The sequence below is a fragment of the Myiozetetes cayanensis genome, unplaced genomic scaffold (assembly GCF_022539395.1).
Source record: "Myiozetetes cayanensis isolate MyiCay16 unplaced genomic scaffold, myiCay2020 scf4, whole genome shotgun sequence".
Lineage (NCBI taxonomy): Eukaryota > Metazoa > Chordata > Aves > Passeriformes > Tyrannidae > Myiozetetes > Myiozetetes cayanensis.
The window spans coordinates 20,538,266-20,551,989 of NW_026087631.1; the positions used below are offsets into that span (position 1 = coordinate 20,538,266).

At 36.9% G+C, this 13,724-nt stretch overlaps 1 protein-coding gene across 1 annotated transcript in view; it reads right to left on the reverse strand.

Annotated features, from left to right (window-relative positions):
• The window catches only part of TRPM6 (transient receptor potential cation channel subfamily M member 6), a 78,873-nt gene that overhangs the window by 14,074 nt on the left and 51,075 nt on the right, over window positions 1–13,724 (reverse strand). Inside the window, exons 26-33 of the mRNA XM_050329055.1 lie at window positions 12,383–12,515; window positions 9,550–10,691; window positions 8,725–8,837; window positions 7,702–7,828; window positions 6,719–6,816; window positions 4,484–4,542; window positions 2,955–2,980; window positions 1,246–1,296 (exon numbers count right to left, since the gene is read on the reverse strand). Coding sequence (XP_050185012.1) covers window positions 1,246–1,296; window positions 2,955–2,980; window positions 4,484–4,542; window positions 6,719–6,816; window positions 7,702–7,828; window positions 8,725–8,837; window positions 9,550–10,691; window positions 12,383–12,515 — 1,749 coding nt within the window. The remainder of the gene's footprint in view (window positions 1–1,245; window positions 1,297–2,954; window positions 2,981–4,483; window positions 4,543–6,718; window positions 6,817–7,701; window positions 7,829–8,724; window positions 8,838–9,549; window positions 10,692–12,382; window positions 12,516–13,724) is intronic.

Here is a 13,724-nt window from a genome sequence, read left to right on the forward strand (position 1 = left end):
ATTTGAGAAGATCTGCACTTCAGACTAGTCTTGGAGCATGGACTGAAAATCAAGATCTTCTTTTGATGCCTGACTAGGAGCATGCTCTGATCATGAAATTAGTGCATAGCAGGGACAAGGCTGTGAAAAGAGCAGCTGCCTAACCTGTGCCACCTGTCAGACCCTGCCAGCAGTCACTCTACAACCTTGAGAAGGCACACGACATGGGACTTGCACCAGCTGCTGAATTAGCAACAAAAATCTAATTCTTTTGGGTATGCAGAGAGGCAGAATTTTATTTGCTTGATCAGCATGATAAAAAAGTAATGCATAAGCGATATACGGTTAGGATTTTAGTGTCCAATTTTTGGACCTAGTTGGCTAAATTCTATTCAGGTCTTCCTGAGGAAAGAAAACCCACACTGCAACTTCTCAAGATATTTGTCAACTCATACTGGAAACCACTTTCATCTGTGGTAAAAAATCCTACCTCATCTCAGATAGTAAGCCTGATGAGGGTCAAATTAATCACTGTAACAATGCCAATGTGTCAGAGAAATTACTCCTGTATAATTCATAATCCAGGAGGTGTTATTCCCAGTGAAAACAATGCAGATTTTGAATTTAAGGAGGCTGCTATTACTTCTGGTTTAACCCAGTCTTGCCTGGTCTTGCCTTGGCCCAGAGGCCAAGTCCTGTGGACAATCTACTGGCAATCTCTCCTCTGAGAAAAACTGAAATCCATGCCTAGTGGGATAATCTGTGCACAGTCAGCTCAGGAAAAGACAGGACTGCAGAAAATCAGCATCCAAATTATCTGTTCCCTGTCAGATTTTCAGGAGTTCATAGGTAAAAAATACAGATTAAGTAGTACAGGACCAGTTCACTGAAGAAAATAATTCTAGAAAGTACAAAGGAGGGTGTGGGAGGTGTGAGGGGAAGTGACAGCTATCAACGAATGAGTGCCTCTTCTACCCTCTCAGGAACTGGATGTGTATTCATTGTTTCCAATGATATTTTCAAAGTGATTATCAACATTCTGCTCTGGATTTGCCATATATACCCAGAACAGAGCAATTATTAGCAAGAAAATAACTAATAATTCTCTCACTTAAGTCTTAGGCATGAATTAACAGAGAACCTTCTTAGCAGTGGTCAATCGTGCAACTCTTCAAAATGAAAATCACAGAAGATGACAAGAGGAGGACTAATGTTCTTTTTAATTGCTTAAATTTCTCAGCTATTATTCTGGTGCCTCCTCCTTACCTGAGTAGTGATGATGCAAATCTTGAGATGTTTTCAAGCAGGCGAGGATATCTGAAATAATGTTTAAAGGATCATTGTATTAATTATTATAGAAGACACAAATGCATGAGTTTTTTAATTCCTTCCATCCTAGAGTTTGTCATGAAACAGATTAATCAGAATTACTGTCTCAGCATTCCAAAGAGGAGAATTACTAATTGGCTTTAACTACATTTTAGTGTAGTGTATGTTGGCAGATTTCTGTTATCAATGTAATATTGACAGTTGACTTATTTATTCAGGGAAAATGGTGGGAAAATTGTGTTATTAACCTCAAGGACATGTTAAACCAAGTAAAGCTCTGGGATAACAAAAGAATTTTGCTGTCCATCGTGCTTCTTGGCCTCCTAAAGGCATGATTTTTTCAACTCCATTCTAAACCATTAAGCATTCCATTAACTATACTATTGAACCAAAGTTATAATAACACTGTCTCATTAACCCACAGCATCTATGCTGTTAAAATACAAGCAGACAAACAATTTATATGGTGACATATTTAACAGGCTCAACCAGATCAAATTTGGTCCAAAAATCTTGGTTTTACAGAAAGATTTTTTTAATACAGCCAAGATTAATGAGCATGTTCCCATTAGATGAAACAGTTTTGTTCTGCTAGAAAACAATCCTTCAAAATGCCAGATTTTAGAACTATATATACTGTACTACTATTACTTCTGAAAAAAATGAGACAATCAAAACAATGTTCATGAAAATTTTTGAACTTAACACTTTTCTTCTTGGTGTATTCTGTTTGCTTATTCTTCCTTATCTAGGAAGACATCTTATATAAAAATATCAACAGATGTTGGGGGAAGGCCCAGCATTTTCACTGCCCTTAGTGATTCAAGGTTCCTTGTGCTTTCTTTCTTGCTGGATCCATCAACTCTGCTTGCTGCAGTATGCTTTGGCACTGCAGTGTTTTCTGCAGAAATGAACCCTGAAAGAGCAGCACTTGAAGGGGAGACAAGACTAAGGGCTACTCATTTTTGCACCACATCTGGCCTCAAAAGGAGATAGATGCCCAGATGCTCAGCCTCCTTCACCTACGAGTCATGTCAGGAAAACTGGAAGATGAGACTAAAATGCAACAAATACAAGTGAAGTTAATACTCTACTTTTGAAGAACAAAGTATTTCCTCAGTAAAACCTTTAATTTCTTCATTGAATATAATAAATTCAGTCCTTCACTGATGTCATAATTTCAAGTAAACGACACAAATGGAGGAATTACACAAAATTGCAACTTGAAAAATCGAACATACATTAAAAATTTTATATCACAATCTGTCTTCAGACTAACATCCTGGTTTAACTCAGGAGGTCTCTTATACTGTAAGGGATGAAAGCAGAACCATCATCGTAATGAGTTTTTTCCTGTTGAAATTACTGGGCAGACTAGAATATAATTAGATTTTTCCATTTAAGATTAAGCAGTTATTATGAGAAAAAAATGTCCTGACAAAAAAAAAAAAAACCACCTTAAAGTAGAAATTAAAGTTTGTAATTGTTTGTATTATTTCACGAAAAAATGAAACAGTATCTGCACATTTTCCTATAACCCTTAAGTACAGTACATTAACTTCCTTTTTGGATTTTGTACTTCAGAATTGTCAGAGTGAGATTTGCAAATGGGAATTAAAAGGAGTGACAAGCAATGAAAAACTTACTGTCAGTTTCCTCTGAAGTTCTCAACCTGTTTAAAAACAAATACTTGATATTTTAATTTGAAATTTCCATCGTTAAGCTAATACTGGTAGACATTGACCACATATAAAGAGACGTGATCTATGTGAAGGTTAAACTCACAAAGGTTTGATCAGCAGTCATAAAACAAAATAACTGTCAGTACAACTTTCTTCGAGGCAGCAATCAGCAAACCACCTTCAGGTATTGAAGATACGACACATTTTCTGTATGTTTCCTTCTCTACTTTATGCTGAGCTGCTCTTGATTCTGCACTGCTGTTCATATCTTTTACACGGCAATAACAGCATCAGTTACAGACCCTTCAATCACATACACAATGGTTTATTTTTTAATCAATGCTGAGATGTATTAACATCTGAGATGTATCATTTCCACCACTTCTGTATGTATAAAAACATACTTTTTAAATTGGTGGTCTTTTGGATTAACAAGTCTGCTTATACAAAAAGACTATTGCATCAGTAATAACATCAAAGGAGTCTTTCACAGAACAGAGGAGATAAGTTCACCTCACAGACCAGAGAATCCCTACTGAGGACAACAGACTAAGTGACAGAATCAGGCCACTTAAGAGCCTGTATATCCTGCTGGTAAGGATGCAGTTTGTCTACTTCCTATAAATGAGTCAGAGTAAAAAAAAAACAAAACAATCCTCTCCCAAACACACCAGAATGCATAAAAACAAACAAACAAGCACTTTCTCCTCTCCTCATGGTGAAATCACACAGGATGTGACAGCTTTCTAGTATCTTTTATTTATTAAATTTACAGTCCTACAAAACAAGTGTGATCTAAAAGAAAATGAACAAAATAAGAAAGAAAAGAAAAGGAAACATAGAGACAGCACTGCATATGGTCAAAATACTCGTAATAATAAGATAATAATTAATCAAGCTGGGGGGATGGAAACCACTTGTGAAACTAGTATACTTTCACCAAATATCATCAAAGCTTAATAACTTTTGAAAATGCATGAAGAAAACTATGCTAAATATTTCATATTTTATGCAACTCATCACAAAAGAGATTAATCAGAAAGTGAGAGAAGTTTTCAGGAGCTGCTAGTATTTTAATTATTAAAAAGGAAACAAAAAATTTGCACAGCAAAAGCAAATGCAACTTTTCATGCTCACTAGATTGGAAAATTGGTCCGTTAAAGATGGTCATAAAAGCACAAAATCATAGAATCGTTAAGGTTGGAAAAGACCTTTAAGATCATGAAGTCTAACTGTCATCTTAGTGACCAAAATAGAAAATTGCATTATTATTAGAACTGGAGTGGATGTGTATTCCACCCAAAATCCTACACTTTGTTTAAATGGATTTCCTTTATCTCCAGTAATAAGGCTTCCTCTAAGAATCTAAAAAAACTGAATTGCCTTAATTCATTTCACATAAGAAACAAAACTGAAGTGGAAACCTGCAGACAGTATGGATATCTCTTTCTGAAAACATCTGAAGAGTATCTTAATATGCTAATAATACATACGACAAGTTCCTGTTCGGATTACTTTTCTTCGTATTTCCAAATACTCTATTACTCAAACCCTAAAAAAGAAAGATACTTTTACTGGTAAAATATGCACATCACTATAATAGACAAACTGCACAGTTAAAAAAGCTACAGTCTTAAAAACATTTATTGATATGCTTATTGCTAACATAAATAATGACACCGACAGGCAGGTGAATCACAGCATTGCTAAACCTACACTAAAATGAAACTAATTAGCTCACACTGCAGCTTTCCATGTTGCCTCCATACATTTGAATGAAATATTCAGGTACCCACCCATACCCCAATACACTCACAAAGCTCGTTAAAGATGTTCCAAAAAGGACAGTATTAGAGAACTTTATGTTAGAAAATTCAAGTTTAGGGATAGGTTTTACAGTTGTTGGAAATAAAATTCACTCTAAACCTCTGTAACAGAAGAAGGTGACACACTGAGCGGCTTTCCGGTGATATTTAGATTATATATTTTCCAGGTCTTCTTGTTAAAAAACTCAAGTAGTCTTTTAAACTTCCATCAGTATTAGGAAAAAATGGGTCAGCCAGGTCCTCCTAATGTGCTAGTCAGAAATAGAATTATTCTTCTGAAGAGTAGTCAGGTAGATTTCAATCCTCAAAAGAAAAAGGCCCCTCCAAAAAATGTTCAGAGACAGCTAAGTTTAAAGATAAACCAACTAAAATTCAGCTTCTAATTAAATCTGACACTTATTTATTTTTATTTCTTCATATTTTGGCCTTATAGCTTGCTCTGCAGATGCAAAAATCTTTTAAAAACCTTTCTTTACACACCCTTGCTTTGCTCACTGCTAACTATCAGTAGGGATTCCTTCCTGAACTACTAGTATGCAGTGGATAAATCTGAGAAGTACCACTTTAGGAAAGAGAGATTTCTTTAAAATATATCATACTATAAGTGGAACAGTTGGATGAAGCAATTTTATTACGGCTTAGTGATAAATATAAACTTTCATAAGGCATAATAATTCAGTGGGTATTGGAGACTGTATCTTGGAAGAATAAATAATTTGAAGTTAGTGTTCTGAAACTGACTGGTTTCAGCATAACTCCAATACTGCTATTAATCACTGAATTTTTTTGAGAATTTAAAAAATCCTACCCTTGAGTTTTATCCAAGACTATCTCAATATGAGTTTTGAAGCACCAGATGACTTGGTTCCTTCACAGGTTTCCTGACTTTACTTTTATTTTCTTATCTGATCTTGTGTTCAACATTTCAAAGATTTATTGATTTATACTTCAAGCTCAGGTTTTACAGAATACAAAATCAGTAAATTAATTTCTATTTCTCTGTTTCTCTTCATTCTTTCATAAAAACTCCACCAATTTTAAAATTGACATTCAAGTCTCTTTCCTAGTATTTGGGATTCAAGTTCTACAACTCTGGCATATCTGAAAATGTCTGATTTATTTTTATTAAAAAAAAAAAAAAAAAAAAGAAATAACATTTACAGCGAAAAATAAGCTAGTCTTTGAAAGATCACCATTTTAATAATAATGCCGAAAGTAAAACAGACAAGGAAGGGTACTTTTGTTGAAGATGAAAAGGAAAGGATACTTTCACATTTCCTTTTCCTAACTTACTCTTTATTTCCTTTTATACCTGTGAAATACAAATTGGTCTAGCTCCATCGCATTCAATGAGCCTATGCTGGTTTTCACAGGCAGAGGACCTTTAGATTATGGAGCTGCAAATCAGTTCTGTTAAATCATACAATATGTGTTCATAAGCCAGTGGTTAAGAAATCCACATATTGCAATTATTATCAATATTTAACTACTCCTTTGCAAGAAATAACTATCTTTATGTGATAGAGTGAACACTGTGTAGCTAACTTTCCAAAATTTGCTTCTGAGCCATTTTGTCCACAGTTTCTTCAGGACTAAGCTGTGTGCTCACACATTGTCTAATGAAACATCAACCCACATGCCATTTCTGACTAACTTCATATTCAGAACCACTCTGTGATTCAATAATATCTTACTTTGATAATCTTAGTAGAGTGTTAATAGACGTTAAATTATTCATTTACTCGCACACATACACTGTGCCAGCAGACAAAAAAGTTCCTTGTCTCTCCAAGAGGTATGTCATGACAAAGAATCTGTAGTGGCAAATCTAGGGACAGTAGAGCTACCCTAGGCTCATCCCAGCCAAAATTATGGACTAGGAGGTGTAATCTCAGGTCTTACCTCTCGAGAATGTCCCAGGTAATCACAGAATGGTATGGTATGCCTACTGATGTCTTGATTTTTCATTTTCTGGTGTGTGAAACTGAGACGTTCCAGACCTAGCCAAAAGAGCATGTCAGCTATTTCAGGGTGTAATAAATATCTCTATCACTATAAACTAAATACCTATGCAGTGCCTTAAAATAAACATGTATATACCATATTGTCCCAGCAAACCCACAATTTATAAAAACAATAACAGAATTTCATAGGGATGAACCAGACTATTTCCATTCTTTGTCAGAAGATTTGGGAGGAGCGCAGCCCTCCTCAGACCATGAGGCACTGAGTCACACCATTCCTCAGTACTTCTCCCAGCAGCTCTCAGGATAAAACCAGTGAGCTACATCACAACAAAGCTGAAAGACAAGATGAACTATACACAGGACTTCTGAAAATGAAAGAGATGGAGAATTGCTAAAAGAAGAGTAAGAATGTCATGCCTTTACATTTCAAAAAAGACAATACAGATTCATATCTTCCGTTTGGAGGATGTGTTTCTGAGCAATGAGGAATGAATAATGCAAGTAGGGGCTCTGATAGCAAATGCAGTACCGCAGCACTGCCTGTGAGTGCAAATGTCCTGGAAAATCATAAGTTTATTTTTACAACTAGCCAGGATGTCACTTCAAAAGATACTTCAGGAGAGGAGACAAAGACATCACTTTCCTTCTTCCCACTTAGTCCTGAGATCAGCACTATTGCCTCCCATGCAAGACAGACAGTGCTCCCAGAAGGAATGAACTGACCTTCCATCCAACCTAAAATCCTCTTCAATGATGCGGCAAATAACCAAGCCACGTGTGCCTGAAACCTAAGTCTAATTTTGTGGAAATTATGCCATGAGGTGAAAACGGTGGATGACACTTCGAATTTGTGGACTGTATTTACTGCTTCTTTTTAAAAGCTGTTCTGAAATTCACTGTTTGCAAAATGTAACATACTTAGCTGACTGAAATTAGACACAGTGAGCCAATTCTTGCTGTGTTTCTCTTGCTCATCCCAGACATTGATCTCTGCAGGCTCTGAGATCACTTGAGTGTTCTGGGGACAATCATCGACTGTAATCACCTGGCAATATAGAGACAAAACAATACACAAGTTACAGGATAACTAGCATCTCTTCAGTTTTTCTGACAGCTTATGTTGTGGCCTTTCAGAGCATCACTAAAATGCCAACAACTGAACATACTCCCGAGAAACAGTTTTTCCAGTTTTTTGTTACAAGTTGCAGAAGACACCTTGCATTTGTCTAGTAAATACAACTGATAAAAGATCTCACTCAATTTAAATATATTTGAGGTATTTGATCTCAAAGTTTGAGTCTTTGCTGACCTGAGCATCTTATGTAAACAAAACAGTCTTCAGCATTCATCTTATTAAACAGTGATAACTCTTTCCAGTTTACAAAGACCCTAGGAATTTCATTAAAGCTCTATAAATAGATTTTTATATATTAACACACAGATACAGTTCCAAGAAGTTGCTCCATACACATGACACAATCAATATGCTTTCTGCAACATGCTAAATATTTGATGGATTCAGAGAAAACTCTGTGGGACTCTTGCAGGCAGGAGATAACCTTATGAGGCCTAGCTTGCTTGTTTACAGTTGTATACCACCTGGATATGGCCACCCCTTCAGCCTATCCTACATTCTATAAAGCCTCCTCAAGTTCTCCTGCCAACTGAAGTGCAAGGACTGATTTATTCTTGCGTAAAATCAGTATCACCCACTACACTATCTAGAAAAGTCCCTAGAGCATCAACAAGTTCAAAAGGGAAATCCCACATATTTCAAACAAAAGGAAAATTGAACCAAAGCCAGACACACACAAGAGATACCCCAATTCGTGTGCAGCATTTTAAATGTAGACATTTTCAATTAAATCACACTGCAGAACTGCCCTTAACGAATGAAAAAGACAGTTTTGAGATATGTGATTCTCTTGCATCTGGTCATACCGGCACCTGAAGGGGTTTTTGATTCCTCCTTCCTCTCCCAGACTTTCTGTCTCTGTTTTGCTGTTTTGCATTTGCTGCCTCACTGTGGTGTAGCTCCCTGGATTGTAAAGACTCTGCAGAAAAGAGTCAAAAAAAACCACCTTTAAGTTAGAGAGTTTTGTTCACTAAGATAAAGACAGAGAACTGACAGATCTCTAAAGCAAGCTAAAGCACAGATGTGCACCATCACAAGATATAAACCAAGAAAAGTTACCCATCATTTCACATTATTCATAATTAGAACAAGAATTTGCTGTATTTTAGTTCTTGGTATGCAAACTTCATGGTGGACAGGGAGGGATTTAAACTCACTACAAAAGTGAGTTTATATATATAATAGGTATATATGAAGAGAAAAACAATACCTCTGCATTCTCCATGCACCCATCTGACCTATGATAATGCTAACGTATCTCCTACACAGAACTGTGTAATTTATTTTAGTTCCTGCAACTCTTGCATTGCATCTCCATGGCAAGAGATTTCCCCAGAGTGAGCACAATCCTTCTGTCACCTCAGCTGTGTAACCACAGACAAAGAGAACACGTGAGAAGGGGAGAATCAGGGTAGCTGACACATAGGTGTGTTGCAGCTTGGATACCAGGCACACTTCAGAAACTCCCAACAACTGTCAGACCCACAACAAAAAAATGTGAGAGTAACTCTGGAACCTCTGCTACTACCATCAACTGCAGCTAATATCTTATCGGTGCAAATGAAAGATTTTTTTAATGTCTAGGACTCTCCAGTAAAAGGTACTGTATAGGTGTAATGTTTTATAATTACCGCCTATAGCCTTGCAGGTTTTCCATGATCTCTCTTTCTTAGGGAACTGTAAGCTGTTGCTTCTGCAGAAACTCCAGTCCCTCCAGAGTGGGCTGATCCAGAAGGAGGTGCTTCGTTTCAGCTTGTTCTGAGAGATGCTGCTGCTGCCATGATGTGACCAGGCAGAGTAGTAGGAAGAGGACTTTGATTTTATTAACTGGACATGCCTGGGAGGACTGCGCTTGCAATTATTGTCTCTGTCATATGAGGAATGTATGTACATGGCTTTCTTCTTTGAACCTGAGATGAAAACTCCTTTTTCATCACCTTCAGAGAACCCCCAGTTCACATAACCACCTTCAGTTTCTTCCCCATCATCACAGGGGGATGCTGCACTCTCTTCAATATCCAGTGGTGGCTGGTGACCAAGGGGATGATCAGCCTCTACAGCATTAGTGCTTCCTGATGGCAAGTGAATAGCAAAGTCCCTCTGGCTCCAATGATAATCTGTCTCTTTTCTAATGAGGCTGACACTTGGTAAATTTTGCTGCATCACAATGCTACTTTGCAGGTCACCTCTGACCACTTCATCCTTGTACGTGGCAGGATTGCTCAAAAAGGATAAATTTAAGGTGACATCTTCAGACAAAGACCCTCCCTGATGGTCAGGGGGCACCAGCAAAAACTGTCCATATCTAAGGGTTGACTTAGTGTCAGAGGATACTCCTGAAGTGGGTGTGTCACTTTCCATCTCTACCTTTCGAGAGCTGTCTTCTATCACCTTGTTACTCTCAGACCTCCATACATGGTCTTTGCACTCTGATGGACACGGACTCCTTACCACGCTCCGTAAGAGGGAGGGTGGCATGCTGTAGTAGTGGTATTTCTTGTCATACAAACATTCCAGGCTGCTCAAGGTCTCAGAACAGAGTGCATTGCTCCAGCTATGTGGCAGCTTCCTACAGGTTTGATGTTTTGTGTCAGCCAGTAAGGCTTCTTCCACCTGCAAGGTGTCTACAGCAGAAAGGACTTTCAGGATGTCCACTGTCAAGGCAGACAAGTCTTGCAGATGTCCTAGCTGGCTGTCCAGGGAGAGTAAAGACTCCTTGATATAAAATACCTTCTCATGCACCTCTTTAAGCTGTAGAAACATCTCCTCCACTCTAATTAGAAAAAGAAAATATAATTAAAATATCAAAACATAGATCTTTACATCTTTTTGAGAGGTGGTAAAGGAAGCCATTTACACATTTCAAAAAATCAGTGTTTCAAGTAGGCTTTTTTTTTTTTCTTTTTTTAATGGTGACTATCATTTTTGTCAAATATCTATACTTGACAAAACCCAGCCAATAGCCAGTGTTTCTTAAGGAAACTGCCTTTTTGCTCAAGGAGTACCTATTTTAAAAACTCTTGCTTTCCGACTAATAGCTATTCATTGCCACTGAACTACTAATCCATGGGCAGCAGGTACCTATTGCTGCCAGCGTAAAACGCTATAAAGTATATTTCTTGTCAGTTAGTCATCCTGCATTTCTACATTTCTTGTGCAAGCATGAGGACAAGACTTGCACAAACCTACATGTATTTTTCAGTCTTTCATGTCTCAAATACTAGAAACTGCTTGGAAAGGGGTCTTCCCAAGAACCTATTTGGCCTCTGGAAGCAGATTCTCTTCATCTTATGGCATCAGTTATCTTTAGGTAAAATTCAACTTCCTAAAAAGCAAAGCCTATTTTTTGTCATCTTCAAATCTCCAGTAAAAAGTGCAAGGAATTCTTGGCCTGGAATGATATCATTTTAACCAAATAATTATCTTCATATTTCCTGAAGATACTCTCTGGTACTTTATCACTAAGACAATAATGAACTAGCCGCAGGTAATATGCAGTAGTAATTTCTTTCACTTGTCACAGAGTAACTAATAGATATAATATCAACTAATTGCTGAATAAAATCAAAGACCAGTATTACAGAACATTTTTTTCATCTAAATTAATTTATTGCATGAATGTTACGTAATGCTGTGAAGTGCATTTCACTTTTACACTTAGAAAAAAATTCCTTTCCAGTTCTGTATTTATCCAGTAAATGAAATCTTCTTGACGTAATCAATTCTGTAGCCTTTGAACAAAGCTGTTTATTTAATTTCTTTTACAGGAGATGCTTATTCTGCTTCTGTTTTGTTTTAACATGCAGAAAGTAAGATTATGAACAGGTAAAGATTAAGAGGCTGTCCTTCTCTAGGCAAAACAAATTTGTTAGATGAGATCAGTATTGGCATTCACTAAGACTTCTTATAATTTTCAAATTTTTTAACTCTTCCCCTTTAATTCAATGGCAGATTTGCCATTGATTTCAATAGAATGCTAAATTAAGCCAATGCTGAGAGTTTTGAAGCCCTACCAACAGTTGTGTATTAGCGTTTTGCAAACCAAGACACTATATTGAAAATAATGCTAAAATGGTTTTATGGTTATTCATAATTTACAGCAATTATGCTCAGTCACAAGCAATACTCTCACAGCATTCCTACACTGTTAAACTTTTAAACAAAAACATATATTATATGATATACTCTGACATGTTTTTGTAGTGCTAACTGGTCTGCAAAAGGAAAACTTAGTAACACCTAACTGTACCCCTTTAACCACCTACACACATCTGGGGATGCAGTTTTGCCAGAAGGGCTTTCCAGACAGACTTGAAATGCACCTCAAACAGATACAGTTCCATCAAATTAGCAAGGCCTATGCATGTTCACAGTGGCCATAATCTATTTCAAAAGCATTAGCTTATGAAAGTCTTTTTATATGACAAATTTATACAAAGAACATAAATCTGCAGCAAAACACACCTTTTTGTGGTCAGATGGATCCTTTCACTGTCACTGGAATTCAGGTTTTCATTCTTTTCATGAAAATATTTTTCCACACACTGTTCTTCAAAGTCATGAAGTTTCTTTAACTCCTCATCACTCAGGTAGAGCTCTGAACAAAGGAGGTAGGAATCAGTGTAAAACATGCTGATAATTACAATTGTTTATGAACATCCATGAGGAAAAAAAATAAAAAACCTGTCAGAACTTGTTTACATCCCCCTTCCTTGAAAAGAATGAATCAGGCCCATCCCTGAGAATTTGGGCTTGTATATAAAGACCCTATATGCCAAATAGAGGAAATTATGATTTTTATCTTTCCTTAGACAGGGAAAATAACCACAGTGACAAAAATTCCAGTGCACTCCCCTTTTAAGCCTCAAAAGTATACAACCAAATGGCTGCACACAAAGTTGTATTTTCTCATAAATTTTTTCTTTTATCTTGTTATGCATGTGTCACTTACAAGATGTAGATATACATATAAAGGCTTACAAAATGTCACTCTAATGTGGTCCAGGCATTCACTTAAGGCTAATCACCTACAATAATTACAGTCCTTCCAGGTATTCAAAGCTGCATAACTTTTTTTCCAACTAAATGCTGAACATGCTCATATGTATAAAACATTAGGATGTTCTTAATTAACATTCATATGTATAAAACATTAAGATCTTCTCCCCACCCCCTCCCCCCCAAGATTTCTGGGGGGCAAGAAAACACTCAGAAGTTTACAACTTGACAATTTGGGCCGTTCATGATACTATTCTTCTAGCACACCAAGACTTTTGAGAGAACAGATTGATTACAAACCAGTACAAAGAAATGTGTATGGTGAAAAGTTGCTCCTCTGATTCAAACTCCACATTTTCCAAGCTCCTCTCTTTTTTTTTTTAGGTACCAGAGTCCTCACTGTACTTCATAAAGGGGTATCTGAGTCAAGTAACAGGCAGTGTTTGTTACAAGCATGTAACAAACAGCTGCAACACACAGCTGGGCAGCCAAAACCCCAGCAGTGTTCTGGGATTCCCCCTTTTCACTCCCAATGGGACTTGATCACCTTTGAGGTTCTTTTCCCCCATAATCAATCTGATTTCTTTCCTCCAATATTTTACTCTGTATCTTGGTATTTTCACTGATTTTCCACAGGGTGGCACTGGATCCTCATTGCAAAAACCAGTTAATTATAACCACACCAAAATTAAAGTGGAAGTTGATCTCCTTTGTCCTTGGGTTCTGCACCTACTGTCACCAGGTAATGAAAAAGGAATTGTTGGTCTTTTCATGACAAATATATAGAAATTTATACCTTCGGTGATGT